The 17,162-nt window shown below is 48.0% G+C and overlaps 1 protein-coding gene across 2 annotated transcripts in view; it reads left to right on the forward strand.

Moving 5' to 3' along the window:
* Window positions 1-16,838, forward strand: part of CLCN4 (chloride voltage-gated channel 4) — a 67,453-nt gene extending 50,615 nt beyond the window's left edge. For both annotated transcript variants that reach the window (XM_041741181.1, XM_041741182.1), the window contains 2 exons: window positions 5,769-5,985; window positions 12,776-16,838. In XM_041741181.1, coding sequence (XP_041597115.1) covers window positions 5,769-5,985; window positions 12,776-12,866 — 308 coding nt within the window. In that variant the 3' untranslated portion in view covers window positions 12,867-16,838. The remainder of the gene's footprint in view (window positions 1-5,768; window positions 5,986-12,775) is intronic.
* The last annotated feature ends 324 nt before the right edge of the window (window positions 16,839-17,162 follow it).

Below are 17,162 nucleotides of genomic sequence, written 5' to 3' on the forward strand. Positions count from 1 at the left end.
GAGGGTGCTGAGACTCTGCCTTTCTCCCAAGCTCCCCATTCATGCTGGTGCTGCCGGTCCCCAGGTCACACGGAGGAGCGATGTCTAGGGAGAGACACATTTGGCTGCAAGGTGACCACTGCATTTGCACGCAGCCTCTGAGGCTCACCCCTGCTAGGTGGCCAGCTGCTGCTGCCGTCTTTTTTTTTTTTTTTTTTTAAGATTTTATTTATTTGAGAGAGAGAGCACAAGGGGGCGGGCAGGGAGAGGGAGAAGCAGACTCCCCACTGAGCGGGAAGCCCCACTGATGCAGGGCTCGGTCCAGGACCCCAGGATTATGACCTGAGCTGCAGGCAGACACTTCACCCACTGAGTGGCCTAGGCGCCCCTCGGCTGCTGCCTTTTTAGGGAGTTGTCAGGTGAAGTTGGGAAGGATAGAAGTGGGAGAGGCTGCGCCGATCCTGGTGAGCTGCTCTCAGAGAGGTTTTCAGGCAGTTCTTTGCCTCATACGCCTCCCTGGGCTCCGCACGAGCCCTTCACTTCACTTGGTGGCACTGTTGTCCCATTCCTGTACTTAGAGGCCTGCGTGGGTCAGGGCCATGTGCTGCTTTTCCTGCGGGGTGCTAGCTGCAATGGGCCGGGCCGAGGGGCCGGCTGCTGAGTTAAGTGATGCCTACCTAGGTGGGGTGTGCCAGAGACAGGCGGCTCGGAGAAGCACGCCTGCGGGCCCGGCAGCCAGGAGGCCCGCGCTGAAATGGAGGTGGGAGGTCGGGTTCCCGAGATAAAGGCCCGGTGTGAGTCACGTGGAGACCTAGGGAGAAGGACAGTGAGCCTCGGAGCCCCCCTTGGGGTGGAGTCCTGCCGGGGCTCCCGATGCTGCGGGGCAGGGGCCAGTGACATGCACCCATGGCGCAAATGCCATCCAGCTCAGCACACCTGCCCCGGTGACTGCATCCCGGCACCTGACGGTGGGCTGGGCCCATGGCGCAGCTCACCTGTACACTTGATGGCTTTAGCACACGGATCCTGCTTCCGGAGGATTGAAGAAGTTTGCCAGTGGGACTGGCCCGGCCGTGACTGCCCAGTGCCCTCCTGGGAACACACCTTCACCAGAGGACCCTTTGCTTATCCCCGGCCCTTGGTTCATTATTTCTAAGGCTTTTTCAATGTTTAAAAATCTCTTTGTGATGTTGAGTATATTTAAATATCTCTCTTAAATATCTTTAAAGTATCTTCAGCAAAGGCTTTATAAAAGTAGGTTTGGATCAGCCGCGTCTCTAATTTTAGTTTGCGGCTCAAAGGTATTTACCTCCCCCAAAGCCACGCTGGGTTTATATTTTGGACACGATAGCTCATTTGTGCTTACGTGCTCAGCGATGCTTCTCTATTATAGGTACTGTCGCTTAACAGGTAGGTGCCTGTGGGCATAAATATTACCTTAAAAGTAATGAGACTTGTTTTAAGCTGTATGAGCAGGGTTGGGTTTGTTTTAAAATAATGTAATCAGCAGCCTTGAAAAATGTATTCAGTCCCTAAAATCTTTAAAGCAAAAGCTGAAATTTAAAAACTAAAGTAATGTCACTGGATCCATTTCCTATTGTGCAGCTCCTGGCACACCTGCTAGGAGACAGCTTACTAATTTGGCTGAAACCCATTACTGTAATCAAGTGGGAAGCAGTAATTGTCATCAACCGGTTAGTGAAGAAATTTAAGCTTGCCGACGGAGCGCTCTCTTAGAAGCTATGTTTGGAATGTCTGAAGAGGCAACACGCCGTGTAAATAATACCTATACGCCTTCAATCAGACCGATAATAGTATAGAAGCTGTTGTTCACGTGGTTTGTGGAAAGGCAAGGAGCGCTTCACTCTGGGCAATCAGAGAAGCTGTTTTCCTGATCTACGGAAACAGAAGAGTCCCTGTACTCTGGTGGAGAAATGTGTGACCTGTATTTGCGGAATTACGGGGCCTCTCGTGAATAGAGAAATATGACTTTAGCATTTAGCTAGTGACTATCTCCTGCCAGTTTCATTTTCAGAGGAATTAGGAGCAAAGGTTATATAGGTAGGTCAAAGATCGTTTGAATAAGAACAGTAGAGGAGGTAAATAAGGGTTTTTCTTACACATCATGTGGAAACTGTAGCACCTGGGGCACCTGGGTGGCTCAGTCCGTTGAATGCCTGCCTTCGGCTCAGGTCATGATCTTAGGGTCCTTGGATGAGTCCTGAGTCGGGCTCCCTGCCCAGTGGGGCGTCTGCTTGTCCCTCTGCCTCTCCCCACCACCCCCCCCGCTTGTGCGCTCTCTCTCTCTCTCTGTCTCCAGCTCTCTCAAATAAATAAATGGAATCTAAAAAAACAATCATAGCAACTGCTCACATGAAGCTGAAAATGCTTTGTTATTTTCAAACCATGGGATGCTGAGCTGTAGCCAGTGTCCTTGTTAGCGGTTGGCCCCACCGAGGACACGTGGCCCGCTTCCCCGTCACATACTGACACATGGGGCCGCGTGAGACCCATGTGCAAATTCCCAGTAAATGGGACTTTACCTCTCGGTGCTATTTGCAAATATGAGGCTCTTTCTGTGCTCAGCGGGGCTCAGACTCTTCTAGTCTTGAATTCTGCAATTAGGTGAGGACGGGTTCAGAGAGGACTCAGCGGGAAGCCGCAAAGATGATTAAAGGGATGGAAAGTTAGAGTCACAGGCAAGAGTTAAGGGAACCCTCATTTTTTTTCATCTGGTGGATGATTTAATGATGATTCTCCAGCATGTGGAAGATGCTTACTTGCAGAAAGAGATCTGCATCCAGAACTGAACAAAGTGTCAGATCTGTTGGAAGGGCTATTTAGGGATAAAGTGGTTTCGTCCTGGGAGGGCTGTTCATGATTGCAGTAGGCCACGGAGAGCGGCGGTGTCCTCTGCTGCTTTCTGCTGGGGCTTAAAACACATGTACAGAGGGGCTTCTCCACGCAGCAGCAAACTAACGTATCATAAAATCCTCTGGTTTTTCTTCTAAATAGTTTTCACTTTTTATTTTTATTTTTTTTAAATCACATCATCTTTGTACCGACCACCACTATAGTTGCTTTCAGTTTTCCATTTTAACCTTTTTGGTTAATGACGTCTGTTACATGGAAGCATTTTTGATGAACAGGATGATAGGTTATTATCTCTCTAAAGATGTGATTGATTACTCCGAAGTAGAGCTTCTCAGCTTTGTCACTATTGACATTTGGAGCTGGATCATTCTTTGCTGTGAGGGCTGTCCTGGGCACCATAGGGTGTTTAGCAGCATCCCTGGTCTCTGACCACCAGGTGCTAGTAGCATCACCATCTCCCAGTTTTGACAACCAAAAATGTCTCCAGATAATTTCCAAGTGTCCACTAAGGGTCAGCTGAGAACCAGTGCTCTAAAAGCATGGGAATAGCTTACTGAATGTGTGATTATTTCTAGTCTTAACATTTCCTGGTCTGTCATAGTTTGTGAAATTTACTTTACCAGCACTCATAGTTTGCGAAATTTGTAAGCACAAATTACCCTCCCTGTGCTTGGTGTTATCTTCGTATTGTCCGCTAGACAGTGGAATGTACCTTAACAGGTACTCACAAAACGTACCTCATTTTTTAGGAGCTGTGGCCACTGATACTGATACTGGTTCTGGTAGAAGAGATAACAAACCTCCTGTGTTAAGAACAGCTTAATTGATCTTTAAAACAATTGAAAATACAGTTTATTACATTTTTATTAATTTTTTAATTTTATTTTTATTTTTAATTTTTCTTTAAAGATTTTATTTATTTATTCCTGAGAGACATGGAGAGAGAGGCAGAGACACAGGCAGAGGGAGAAGCAGGCTCCATGCAGGGAGCCCAACATGGGTCTCGATCCCGGGTCTCCAGGACCACGCCCTGGGCCGAAGGCAGGTACTAAACCACTGAGCCATCCAGGGATCCCCCCCGCCCCCCACCAGTGTGTCTTATGTGAAATAGGCTCTGTTCTACATGGGAGGCAGAACCAAGTACACTGCCATTTAGTAGAACTGCTCACTCATTCTTTCACTTATTGATTGATTCATGCATGGTTTTGACGATCATCTGTTTTGTGCCTTCTGTATACCAGGCATTGTCCAGGCACTGGGGATGTACTGGTGAGCAGGAAATCACTGAACCAGCTGCTGCTAGAACCAGGGCTTCTAACCCAATCAGGAGATTCAGTGGAAATAGAAGGTTGTTATTTACTTCAACAAGTGGATTGACAGTTCACTAAGTTGTATTTGGTTTTACAAGGGGTTCAGCAAATCATGTGTCCAGTTCTTGATTGAGGTTCATGGCTCGAGCCAGTCCTGATGTGGATTGATCCTTAACCCAGTTGATCCGATTGTTGAACTAGATGGGATTCCTGTTATGTGGGCCGTTTGGAGAATAGGTCAGTCTGTGCCAAACGAGCAGCACATTAAGTACGTGTCGATTGTTGTCTCCTCACCTTAGTGCTCCGCGCTGGAACCATTCTTGATTTAGGAAAGAAATGTGCAGTGCGTATCGTGTAGCATCCACATTTAAAAACGTTGTGCGTCAGCGTCATCTGGTATTTGTGGTTGAATCCTATCCCATTTGATGTAACTAGATTTAACCTGACCCACATAATGTGCCGGCATTTGCCCAGCGGGCCCACTGTTTCTCTTTTAAACAGAGACCCCTTTTCAAACTCAGCCTGACCCCAAATGTGGCCAGTTTTCCATTAGAGTACTCTATTGCAATAAATGGCCTTAGAGCAGGCAGTTAGAATTTTATTTTTCAAAGAACAATATAGGTGAATAGTAGTCTTTGAGAAGGCAAGAAATGTATTATAGAAACCAGGATCCATTTTAAGGCAAGGCTCACTGTACATTTTTCCTAACCTTTTCCCATGAACCAAAAGAAAGATTAAAATTCCAACAGAAGGAAAATCGCCTTGGAGAAATATCTTGAGACCGATGGATTTATTTCATGTGTGACTTAAAATAGCCTGGGTTTCTAGTACTGCATAAAGCTGTATTTCTAATGAGTTCCTGTTACCCTACTTTTCTTCAGCTTGCTTTTGCATGTCCTTGCCTACAGATAGAAAGAGGCTAATTGTTACCATAACAGTTTTACTATCTTTCTTTGAGGAATCCACAAAATGGTCCGTTTTTAAGAGAGGAGATCCAAGAGGTGGGGGGGAACGTGGCTTTTCTGGAGTTATTTCTTTGGTCCCGGGAGTCATGTTTGGGATTGAGCTGCATTTCTGGGCTCTGAGCCTGGGATGGTCCTACTGGTTTCTGTTGCTTTCAGGATTCATAATGCCATTTGGGCCAGTTAAAAGTTAGTTTGTAAAAAAAGAAAAACAGCGTATTGAGGTCACTGGGCAGCTCAGCGAGGTTTCTTATCATGTCCAACTTGAGCCCATGATGAGGTGAGGGAGTGTTAGGAAAGCAAAGGTAGAGGGCCCTGGACCTTCTGGGTGCCCTGGAGCCCAGGAGGAGGCAGTACATGCTCCCAAAGAAGTTGCCCTGCTCGGGCCCACGTGTCAAGACTCTGGCCGTGAATGATGGGGTCACAGCAGGGCACCCTTGCATGGCATTGGCTTCCGAGAGATGCCAATTTCACAGATGTTTGGCTGAAGCTCCTCATTAAGAACGGTGCCCTCTGCACCGCTTCTCTGTGGGATTCTAGGCTGCAGATAGAGGGGAAAAGTGTGTTTCTGTGGGTATGGGGCAGGGGGAGTTGCCAAACAAGGGCCTCTGTGTGGCTTATTGATCCTGCTTGCCCATTCTAGAGAATGCCAGACAGAGGCAGGAGGGCATCGTGAGCAATTCGATCATGTACTTCACGGAGGAGCCCCCTGAGCTGCCGGCCAACAGCCCGCACCCCCTGAAGCTGCGGCGTGTCCTCAACCTCAGCCCGTTCACGGTCACGGACCACACCCCCATGGAGACGGTGGTGGACATCTTCCGGAAGCTGGGGCTCCGGCAGTGCCTGGTGACGCGGAGTGGGTGAGTGGCCCGACGGATGTGGATGGATGAATGAGTCACCGTCTCAGCCCCCTGGGGCCTCGCGGGTGACCAGGGTGGACCAGTATGGGGCAGGGGTGGGGAGCACGCGTGGGGAAGCGAGGGAGAGCGGTGTGATGGGAATGACGTGGGAGCTTGGGGAACTCTGCACTGGGGCCACTGGGGGCCCCCCTGGGAAGGTGGGAGCAGCTTTCCGAAGGGCTGCTGTCCCGCCTGAGGCTGAAGGTTGAGTCCAAAAGGGGAGGAGCCAAAGGAGGTTGTGGCTGCTTTGCCGCCCCCGCAGCAGCTCTTGGCTCGGGGAGAAGGTACAGCCCGTTCTGCTATAACAAGATCTGTGCGTTCGTCAAAGACCTGGCGCTGCACAGAAGTGAGCAGTGAAAGGCACAGGCTTGTGGGAAGAAGGCTGGGTGTACGACCCGCAGCAGTTCTGGGGGCGTGTGCACACACGCACCAGGCGGACCTAATGAAAAATGTAGCACAGCTTTGCACCTTAAGTGGTTAAGAAATATGTAAATGCTCTGACACACAGATCGCTTTTCCTTGAAAAAGCCCTGCGGTTTTTTTTGTAGAAGCGGGTGTCATAAGGGTTGCTGCTAGTGAGCCGTGTACAGGTGAAGGTGGAGCGACCCTGGGCTGGGGGCGCCAGCTTCCTCTGCAGTCAAACATCACACACAACTTTGGACTCCCCAAAAACTTACCTACTGGTAGCCTGTCGTCGACCAAAGCCTTACCGATAACACCCAGGGTCGATTTAACGCATATTTTGTCTGAACGTGTATTACATACTGTATTCTTGGAGTAAGGAAGCCAGAGGAAATGTGATTAAGAAAATCATAAGGAAGAGACAATACATCTATAGTGCTGTCCTGTATCTTTTGAAGAAAATCTGCATATAAGTAGACCCATGCAGTTCAAAACCCGTGTTGTTCAAGGGTCGGCTGTGTGCCTGTGGCCCTGGGGTCGGCCGGGTGCAGATTTCTACATCACCTGGAACTTCTCACTGATGAGATGACCCATAAGCAAATGTGAAGTTCACATTATGCTCAGATTCTTCCCTAATATAGCAATCTGTTCAGAACAGCCTCACATTTTCCAAACATCTGTTACTGAAGAGCTGAGAGATTTGGTGGCCCCACGGCATTGTCTGTGCCGCGGCAATAGTACTTTTGTCTCGTGTTATCATAAGCCAGGAAACTAGTGTGGCAAAGATCAAAAGGTTCGTGATGGTGTGAGAGGTACCGTGCCCCAGGGGCCATTCTTTGGGTTCAGAGGTGTACCCAAATCCCATGGCTTTAGAAGCTTGGGTGGAGGAAGAGATTGGCTCAGTGAGGGTAGCCTGGAACCTAGTATTGTGCGCCCAACCTACTCCTCTGTAGGCTGAGGGGAGGAGGTGAGCTTGGGCTGTGGAGACGTTGGCTCCCTAACTGTATTGAGGCCTCACCTCTCTAACGTAGTTTACGTTGCAGAGCCCACACTCCAGTGTCGCCGAGCAATTCTCAACCAGGGTGGTTTTGCCCCCCAAGATTTTGGGTGTCACAGCTAGAGAAAGGGGAGGCTCCTGGCACTTACTGGGTAGAAGCCAAGAATGTTGTCGAACAGCCTGCAGCGCATGGGACGGCCCCCGTTGCAATGAAGGGTCACTGGCCCGGGATGTCACCAGCTCTGGGAGTGAGTGACCGAGGACCAGGTGCCCATGAGCAGCCACGGCTGCCGCCTTATTCCCTCGCTCCCTTCCTGCTGTCCTGGCTGCGTGGGGGGGGGGTGGTTGGTGTTGCACATGGGAGGGCCAATCAGTGAGCAACAAATAAATGTTCGGGGCTAGAGGGGACTTCTGCTGGTGATTTTTTAAAGGTACCCAGTGGGCCACAGAATGCCCCCGAGTATAAAGCACTAGGTGAAACCCCAAATGCTGGCGCCACTGCAGTGACTGAGCCCTCGGGTCTGGGAGGGTTCTCGAATATATATGTCTGGCCAGCTCCCGGGCGCGCTGCTGCCAGCCGGACTCCACTTTGCAAAAACACTGAAGCCCATTTACATACTTGAATTTCCAGCGCTCGGCAGAAATACCACTGTGATCACCCGTGGCGTCTCAAGTGCATAGCAGTTTCTCTTTTCCTTTAAAATAATAATCCAATGTCAGTTATCATTGGAATTTCCAGTTCTGGCAGGAAATTCTGCCCTTAACGCCCGCTCACACCTCACGCAGCCCCATGAGGTTTTCCTGTGAAGATCTGGGTGCCGAAATTGGCTCCGAATGTTCTGCGAGAAAACAAAATCGCACTCTCTCTCGCTCTACATATTTTAAACAAACACAGATGCTGATACGTTCCTGCTGGCAAGGGATCCTTGTTTGCGGGCCTTTCATCTCCTCGGGCTTGCAGCCAGGGCAGGCATGTCTTGAGCCAGCTTGCGTTTTTGATGTACTCCGTCACCATGCGCCTTCCCTGTGCTCGTCCCGTGGACCCGCCTCGCCTGCAGGATGGCTCGGGGCCCCCGGGGTCCAAGCCGACCGTGAACCCAGCCCAGGAGCCGCAGAAGTCTCTGTCCCCAGAAGGCCCGAGGCTGCGGAGCCTCCGGTGGCTGAGACTGCATTTGGGTGGCGTCTTCCACGCAGGGGATCTCACAGGCCGGGCGGGCAGGGGAGGTGGTGTCAGCTTTCCCCGAGCCTGCTAGGTGGGCCCCCAGACCCCGCACGTGGTGGCCTGCCCAGAGGAGCCCACTCGGCTCTTCTAATTGGGTGCATTCCTGGTCATAGATGGACCGTTCATCAATTCCCTCGATTCACTTGAACTGTTACCCAAAGGGGCTGGAACACTTGATTTACATCACATAGGACCGGTCATGCCGCTAACGATCTGCACCGGATTCCGGGGGGATGCTGAGCTGTCCCCTTCCGCCGTTGTTGTGGGCCAAGGCATAGCTGGCGCCCGAGCCCAAGATTGCTCTGAATTCAGACTTCCCCAGAAGGGCTGTGAGAGCTTGAAGGGGAGGTGGTCCGGACCGCTCCAGGGTGAAGAAAGGCAGCAAGACCAGGCTTTATAGATATGGGAGGGGTGTGTGTGTGTGTGTGTGTGTGTGTGTGTGTGTGTGTGAGAGAGAGAGAGAGAGAGAGAGAGAGAGAGATCTCAGAGATCACAGAGTCCTCATCACTTTGCAAACACTAACAAGTCCTACTTTTTCAAAGTAACATTCACTTCATCACCAGCTTACTGGGCTATTTGTTTGCTTTTTCATTTTTTAAAGATTTTATTTATTCATGAGAGACACCGAGAGGCAGAGACACAGACAGAGGGAGAAACAGGCTCCCTGCAGGGCGCCCAATGCGGGACTCGATCCCAGGACCCCTGGATCACGACCTGAGCTGAAGGCAGATGCTCAACCGCTGAGCCACCCAGGCGTCCCAACTTTACTGCATTCTGATAAATTTGGGAAATGTATTTGCAGTAATATATAAACAGAGCTGAAGCCAAGTAGCTGTAAACAGGTGAGACAGAAAGCAGTTCCTGGCTCTGTCCTTCACGGGCAACCTTCTCCCTTTGGGCGACCACTATTCTCCCACAAGAGTTTCTTTTCTTTAATTAGTAGACTATTTTTTAGAGCAGTTTTGAGTTCACAGAAAAGTTGAGCGTAGAATACCAAGTTCCCATACGCCCTCCCCTGTCCCCCCAGCTTCCCTTATTAACATCTTGCATTTGTTATATTTGCAGCCTCTGATGGACTGATATTGATTGACCTTATTAACTCAGGTCCCCAGTTTACACGAGGGCTCACTCCTGGTGTGGTACATTCTGTGGGTTTTAATAAATGGAGAACAACCTGTATCCACCATTGTAGTATCACCATGAGTGGTTTCTCTGCCCTAGAAATCCTCTGCCCCCGCCTCTTCATCCTTCCATCCCTCCCTCAACTCCGGTGACCACTGATCTCTTTACTTTCTCCACAGTTTTGCCTTTTCCAGAATGTCATAGAGTTGGAATCATGCAGCATGTACCCTTTTCACACTGGCTTCTTTTACTTAGTAAGAGGTATTTAAAGTTACCCCATGGCTTTTCATGGCTTGGCGGCTCATTTGTTTTTAGCGCTGAATAATAATATTCCATTGTCTGGAGGGACCATGAGTATGGACCATGGTAGGTCCATTCACCTGCCAAAGGGCATCTTGGTTGCTGCCAAGGTGTGGCAACTGTGACTCAAGTATCCATCTTTTTTTTTTTTTTAAGATTTTATTCATTTATTCATGAGACAGAGAGAGAGAGAAGCAGGGACACAGGCAGAGGGAGAAGCAGGCTCCATGCAGGGAGCCCGATGTGGGACTTGATCCCAGGACCCAGGATCATGCCCTGGGCCAAAGGCAGGTGCTAAACCGCTGAGCCACCCAGGGATCCCCAAGTATCCATCTTCTAAGAGCTAAAGAAATTCGTTTCTATCACCACTGAACCGTAATTATGCAAAATTAACAGTAATTCAACATATTCAATATCCAATTCATAATAAATTTCAACCCAGAATTCTTTCAAGGTTCACACATTGCATTTGCTTATTTTGCCTCTTTAGTCTTTCGTCTAGAAAAGTTGCCTGCCTTTTTTTGGTTGTTATTTATGATACAGGTCCCCCCCCCCGCCAAAGGATCCAGATCAGTAGTCTCACTTGTAGATCCATAGTCTCACACTCACTCTGGAGTTTGATTGCTTCCCCATAGTTTGATTTGGTTTAAGTAGTTTCTGACAACATGCCCATGTAGATGAGGTCATGATGTCAGCTCTTCCAGCTTTGTTGGTGATAAGCTCTGCCACTTAGATGAGATGGTGGTGGCTCGAGTCCTCCATTGTAAAGGGACATGTCTCTCTGTCTCTAATCTGTGGAGGGGTCCTTTGAGACCAGGTGAATTTTTTGGTTTCCAGCAGCCGTTTACCCAGTGGCTTTGAAATCCACTGATAATTTGACTAAACAAACTTACATCAGGGACTGCAAAATGTTGATTTCCTAATAAGTCAGTCCCACTTTTACATTTCCCCGTTTTTTGGATCATCATGATAGAGTCATGACGGTTTGTTTTGACATCCGTGTTGTCACTATTCTTTGGATTTAGCATGCTTTTTTAAAAAAAGATTTTATTTATTTATTCATGAGAGAGAGAGAGAGAGAGAGAGAGAGAGAGAGAGAGAGAGGCAGGCACAGACACAGGCAGAGGGAGAAGCAGGCTCCATGCAGGGAGCCTGACATGGGACTCGATCCCGGGTCTCTAGGATCATGCCCGGGGCTGAAGGCGGCACTAAACCGTTGGGCCACCCGGGCTGCCCCGGATTTAGCATGCTTTTAAAGTCCCCTTTTGCTATTTTCTTCTCTCCTGAAGATGTTGCTATGAGATAGAGGGGAACAGTCGTACCTGCTGTCTCCCCCAGGGGCATAGGTGGTCAAACCAATGCAGGGAAACAATCACTTGGTCAGGGTTGGTTAAGGGCCAGGGTGCTCAGGGACAAAGGAGTCAGAATGCCGGCCTGACCCTTTTCACTAACCGGCATCCATTTCACCAGAGGGAACTGAGTCGAATGCTGCTCTAATACTTAACTCTTCCCTCTTCATACTCTGTTACATACTTCTGTTACATAGGAGAGGAGTTTGACTATATTTGGCTTTAATTTAAAAATAAATCACAGTGTATTTTAATTGTGTTTTCTGAGTTGGGGGTATATCATTATTCTACACATAGAAATCTTGAGACTGTTTACTTCTCTCTCTCTCTTTTTTTTTCTTTTGGTGTGCTGGCGATCAGGCGAGCAGCATCCTGCAAACTCACTTGGCAGTGGAGCTTTCTTTCTCCAGGGACACTGTGCACATCCCTTTCTTTCAAATCTTTTTTTTTTTTTTTTGAATCAAATCTTTTACTTTACTGAGGGGGCATGATTCGTGCCAGCAGGTGATCATTTAGGTATTTAATAAAATCAAGATTGACGCAAGGGCTGCTAGGAATGGTTGTGGAAGCGTGTCCTGCGCTGTCCAGTGTACTCTCTACATTGTCGTGTTTGTGGACAGTGCTCCTTGGGGTTGTGCAACGTGTAGTCCAGGCAGCCTTACACAAGGCACCCTGGGAAGAGGCCTTGTTTTTTATAAGTTTGAAAGCGGTAGGATTTTGGAAGAGGAGATCATTTACATATATGATCAAACTTTACCCATCCAGTGCGGTAGACTTAAAATAGAATCGGTTATCTTATACTTAAAATACCTTATACTTGGAATTTCTGTAGTGTGGTTAAGTTTCCACAGTGGCTTTCACAAGGCCTTTTTTGATTGATTATGGTCTTGAAATTTAGGAGAGTGTATTAGTCATTGTAGGTTTCTGGCTGTAATTAGTAAGCTTGCCATCCCAGTGGCCTGGGTAGCGATTCATTCCCCCCCACATCACATCCAGTGTGGGCTTCAGCAGGCGTGGGCTCTGTACCATACAGTCATTCAAGGACTTCGAATGGTCTTTGAATTTGGTGGCTCCTGAGTCAGTCCCCTGTGACCTCAGAGTCCTTCACTGGCTCCTCTGCCTCTGGCTGCCAGTTGAGGAGAGAGGGTATCAGGAAATGTGCAGGTGACCTGGGAAGGGCATCTCTCCTCTCTACCTAATGCCGTTGGCCAGAGCTCACTCAGTTGTCCCCACCCGAGTGCAAAGAAAGCTGGGAAATGTCTCCCCATGTGTCCAGGTGGAAAAGGCCCTGGGCTTTAGGGCAGGCATGAGTCAATATTGCAAAGCTGACCTTCTTTCTCTATTTTGTTTCTTTTCCAGGAGACTTCTTGGCATCATCACGAAAAAGGATGTTTTGAGACATATGGCCCAGATGGCAAACCAGGACCCTGAATCCATCATGTTTAATTAGAAACAAGGTGGCATTTATTTTGAGAAAAACACAACTGTGTCATTTTAAAAGAAATAAACAAGTGATATGTTATTATCCTAATGAACGATTATGCACTGGGGGCAGTGGAAACAAAAGCTTTGTTTGAAAGGAAGGATGAAGCCTTTTTTAAAAAAAGACATCAACGAGTAGGCATTTTATAGCTTTAACCCCTTCGGAGTTTCCAGCTGTGTTTCTTAATGAGTTTATTAACTGCCATGGGGGCATGTGGGTGGGTGCAAACGATGTGGTTTGTCCAAGGACATGGAACACAGATGCTGAGTCCAGAAGGTTTGCCCCTTCTGTTTAAGGCTGATGTTTGTGAAGTTTGGAGTCCAAAAGGCAAAGGAGCACTGACCTGTCAGCATCCTTTATTTATTGGTTTCTGATGTTTTGCTGCTATTTTACCGAATCAGATTAAAGATATTTGCACTTACTTTGTTGGAAAAGAAAAAGAAATTAAATTGGAACATAGTGAAAGCTGAAAGGGTGCCAGTGGGTTCACTCATGACCATCCCCTTTCTTGCTCCTGTTCCAAGCCTAGTGTTTTGCTTATCCATCAGTTTCCAGATCAGCATCGAGGTTTCCTGCAGTGATGAGTATGAAGAATTCTTTCTCTCTGCAAGCCCAGCATCTTGGGACTGCATAACGAACTACTGGGGTGTTTAGTGCTACACGTATTTCCTCTCATACAAAGGGATTCATCCTGATTTTGAGGGTATACGCACCTGCTCGTTGTTTTGCAAATGTGTTGCATGTGCTCCACCTGTTTATTGCTGTTGCCTGTGCATTCTGAATTATTGATCAGTCCAGCACTTTCCATGGGCCACATCCTCTATGTTGCCAGCTTGCCATAAGTGTGCTTTAATTTCCAAATAGCGTACGTGAGAGTCAAAACAGGCTACCCAGTGTTACTACTTATTTTTCCTCTCAGATCTTATTAACTATGGCTGCAGAGAGGGGGAGGCATACGAAGTCTCAGTGGGAACTCCTCCAAATGGATTGCAAGAGAAATACTAAATTGATTCTAAATCTGTTCCATTATCTTCTCTGTAGGATGCAAAACGTCCGGCTTTAATGTCTAAGCGTGCACTCGCATACTCGTAGGCAAAGCACAGAGTTAAATTGTAGACACCAGTTTGAGCACCGGGCATCTTTGTACTGATGGTGCATTTATCTTTTGAGTCAGGACTTCGGTCTCTTCTGTGAGAAGGCACGGAGCTGTAGGTTAGTCCGCTGTGTGATCCGTGTGAGTACGATTGCTCCCACTTGCCTCTCACGTCAGCCTTTGCTCTTCCCAGCTCACCAAGTGGCCCTCACCCTTTGTAACCTCGTTATTGGATATTGACCTACCAGGTGTGCATTTGGCTGCAAGTAATAGAAAAATCCAACAAACGGTGGAGAGCTGAATGAGAAACCTGGGGTCGGACACTCTCGACTGCCCCTGTGTTATCATCGAGCATTCGTGCCCTTTGGCACTCTTTTCTACCATCCTTAGGCCTCCGGCTTCCTGCCTCGTAGCCACAGGTGGCTGCTGCGCTGCCAGGCAGGATATCTGCTTTCCAGACACGGAGGGGGAGGAAGAGGCCACGTAACAAGGCGCAGTGTCTGTGTGAGGAAAGCAGGACTTGCCCAGAGATGCTCAGCTCACATCCGTTGGCTAGAATTCTGTTGCATGACTCCCCCAGCTGCATGTGAGTGTGCAAAGGGAAGTTTGTAGCTAGGCATATTGCTCTCTGAACGAAATTTAGATTCTCTTAATAAGGAAGGGGGCTTGGTTCTTGGGAGGGAATACTGTCCGCCCGATTGGATGCCATCGTCGTGTCCCTGTCATTGCCCTTCCTTCCTGTTCTCCTTACCTTCTTTCTTGCCGGACCCACTAGACCCTCTCTTCTTACCTTATAGTTTCCCACCCCTTCTGTCAGATTTGACATAGAACTGCCAGTCAGAAGCCATCCTTTCTTAGCCCTAATGAAAACGTTCGTTTTGGATAAAAACCTAGAAACTTCTAGTCGGTATCAGAAAATGTACCGATACGTTCTTTGGGTTAAAAAAGTTAAGTCGGAGCATGCTGATAAACTATGGAAGATTTCTTTCTGTGATCGGTTGGCCTCCAAAATCATATCAAAGAGCCTCTTCAGCGTGGAAATACCAGTCAGTGGTAGAGAATTCGATCTCCCTGCCTCCTTCGCGGCACAGAAGTATCAAGTAACAGATCCTATTATTAGTGTTGTGACTGAGGTTTCTATGGCGCATACGCAAGTGAAGCTGGATTCTTCTGGACTTTAAATCCTAAAAGGTCTTAAAGATCACTTCATGTGGTTCCCTCTTACTCCCAAGTGGCCTCCCACAAAAGTATTCGTCATAGCCTGGATTTATATAATCCAGGACATGCTTTCAGCTGAAATCAGGAGCTTCAGGAGGGAACACGAAACAGTGAACAGATAGCCAAAGGTCAGTGAAACCACAGAATTTCCTCCCCCTCCAGCCGAGGCCATGGAGGGATGTGAAGGGATAGCTTACTCCGGACCAAGGTCACCGAGGGGTGTCGTGTTGTGTCCTTCTCCCCAGTGCTTAGCGTAGAGGGCTCCACAAATTCATGGGAAACCATTGGGAGTTGTTCCTTGACTCAGACAACCCTGTTTTCTTTCATAAGCTGGGCCTCTAATTTGTTGTGGGGTTCGGGCTCTTGGCAACAGAAGGCCAGGGTCAGACAGGCGGGTAAAGGTCGGGGATGGGGAGGTTTGCAAGCGGGGCTCCTGGGGTTGCTTGCCTTCCTCCTCTGGACTGGCTCCCCTCTGCGGTCCACTTGGCCACCGGCCTGGGGTCTCAGACAAGCTGGATGGGGAGCGGGCTCCCCGCACGCTTTGTCCCTCTTCCTTGTAAAAGCACGTGGGTAGGCATTCTGCAGCTCTTTGCTGTGTCCCGATGTAGTTCATCCACTTTACCGGGTGATCTGATGAGCTAGAGGACTAGAACTGGGATGTGGAAGTAAAAGAAACATTTCTCAGAATAATGTGTGTGTATCTTTTTCCAGAACCAAAGCCCTTAGACTTTTTGTAGAGCTTTCTGGATTCTTTCTGAATCGGTGTTTTGTGTAAATAAACATAAACGCAGAATGGAAAAGGAGTTCTCTAACGAGGCACATCACCCTATTTCTTGTTCTCCCGCTCTGCCTCGAAGGAAATCTGTTGTAGAAGGACAGACACCAAATAAAGAGTAACCCGAAAGGGACGTGCGAATTTCTTGCGTTTTCAGTGCATTCCCTGGGAATGCAGATGTGCGCACGGCATTAAAGAGAAAGGTTAAATGTGTTAGAAGCAAATCAATATTCAGTGTTTGCTGTTTCACAACCAGGCGGTCTCCGATTGCTCTGTTTAGTGCTTCCCAAAGACCTGACCGAGGGGAAAGACCTCTCAGTAGATGTATTTTTGGCCCTAGGAAGTCACAGAAACTGAAAAATTGGTTTCACTTAGGCGAGAACTGGTTACTTTAAATTATCAACATGCGCAAATCTGCTCGGTACTCCTTATCAGATGGAGAGCTGGAAAAGATGAGAAACGCGAGGAGCAGCGCTGTGAGTTACATAATTGTAATAGTATGCCTTCATTTTAATTTCATGTGGGCAGTGTTTTATCACACTCCACTTGGAGCCTTTGAAATGATTTACATGAAGGGGGGGAGCATGTATATCTAACCTGGGAACATTAACCAGACTCCGTTTTCACCGACGCAGTAATAACTATTTATTTGCCGTCCTAGGTGTGCTGGGAATGAGCCTGCGTGTGACTTTTATGAGATCTATTCGCATTTGGTGTTGGAACAACCACATAGCAATGTGGTTGTTGTTTTTTTTTTTTAAATTGTAACCCTCTGTGTAAACGTTGGCACCTTATTAAAAATTAAATGTTTGAACTTTACTTTTAAAAATAAAACAAGCACAGTCCTCAAGAAGCATGTTGTAAATGGAAGAGATAACTGATTTCACAGCATGTTCCCGCCCAGTGGAACCTCTGGAAACCTGATTCCGGTGACTGCTGAAACGTCTGGGGAAGTTAAAGAGTGATTCTTAAGATTCTCATGCAAGATTGTGACGTCGGTTTGGTCAGCTTTAACATCTCTTGGCCTGAGCCTGGTGGGTGATGGCCAAATAACAGTTCAGACGGGAGCTATAAAATTTCCAAGGATGGGGCAGGACCACTGTCCCCAGGCCATCCGTGTGTCTGCCCTGCACACGGGCTGGGCAGGACAGGTCGGGCTGTGGTCTAACGTGAATTC

The sequence above is a fragment of the Vulpes lagopus genome, chromosome X (assembly GCF_018345385.1).
Source record: "Vulpes lagopus strain Blue_001 chromosome X, ASM1834538v1, whole genome shotgun sequence".
Taxonomy (NCBI): domain Eukaryota; kingdom Metazoa; phylum Chordata; class Mammalia; order Carnivora; family Canidae; genus Vulpes; species Vulpes lagopus.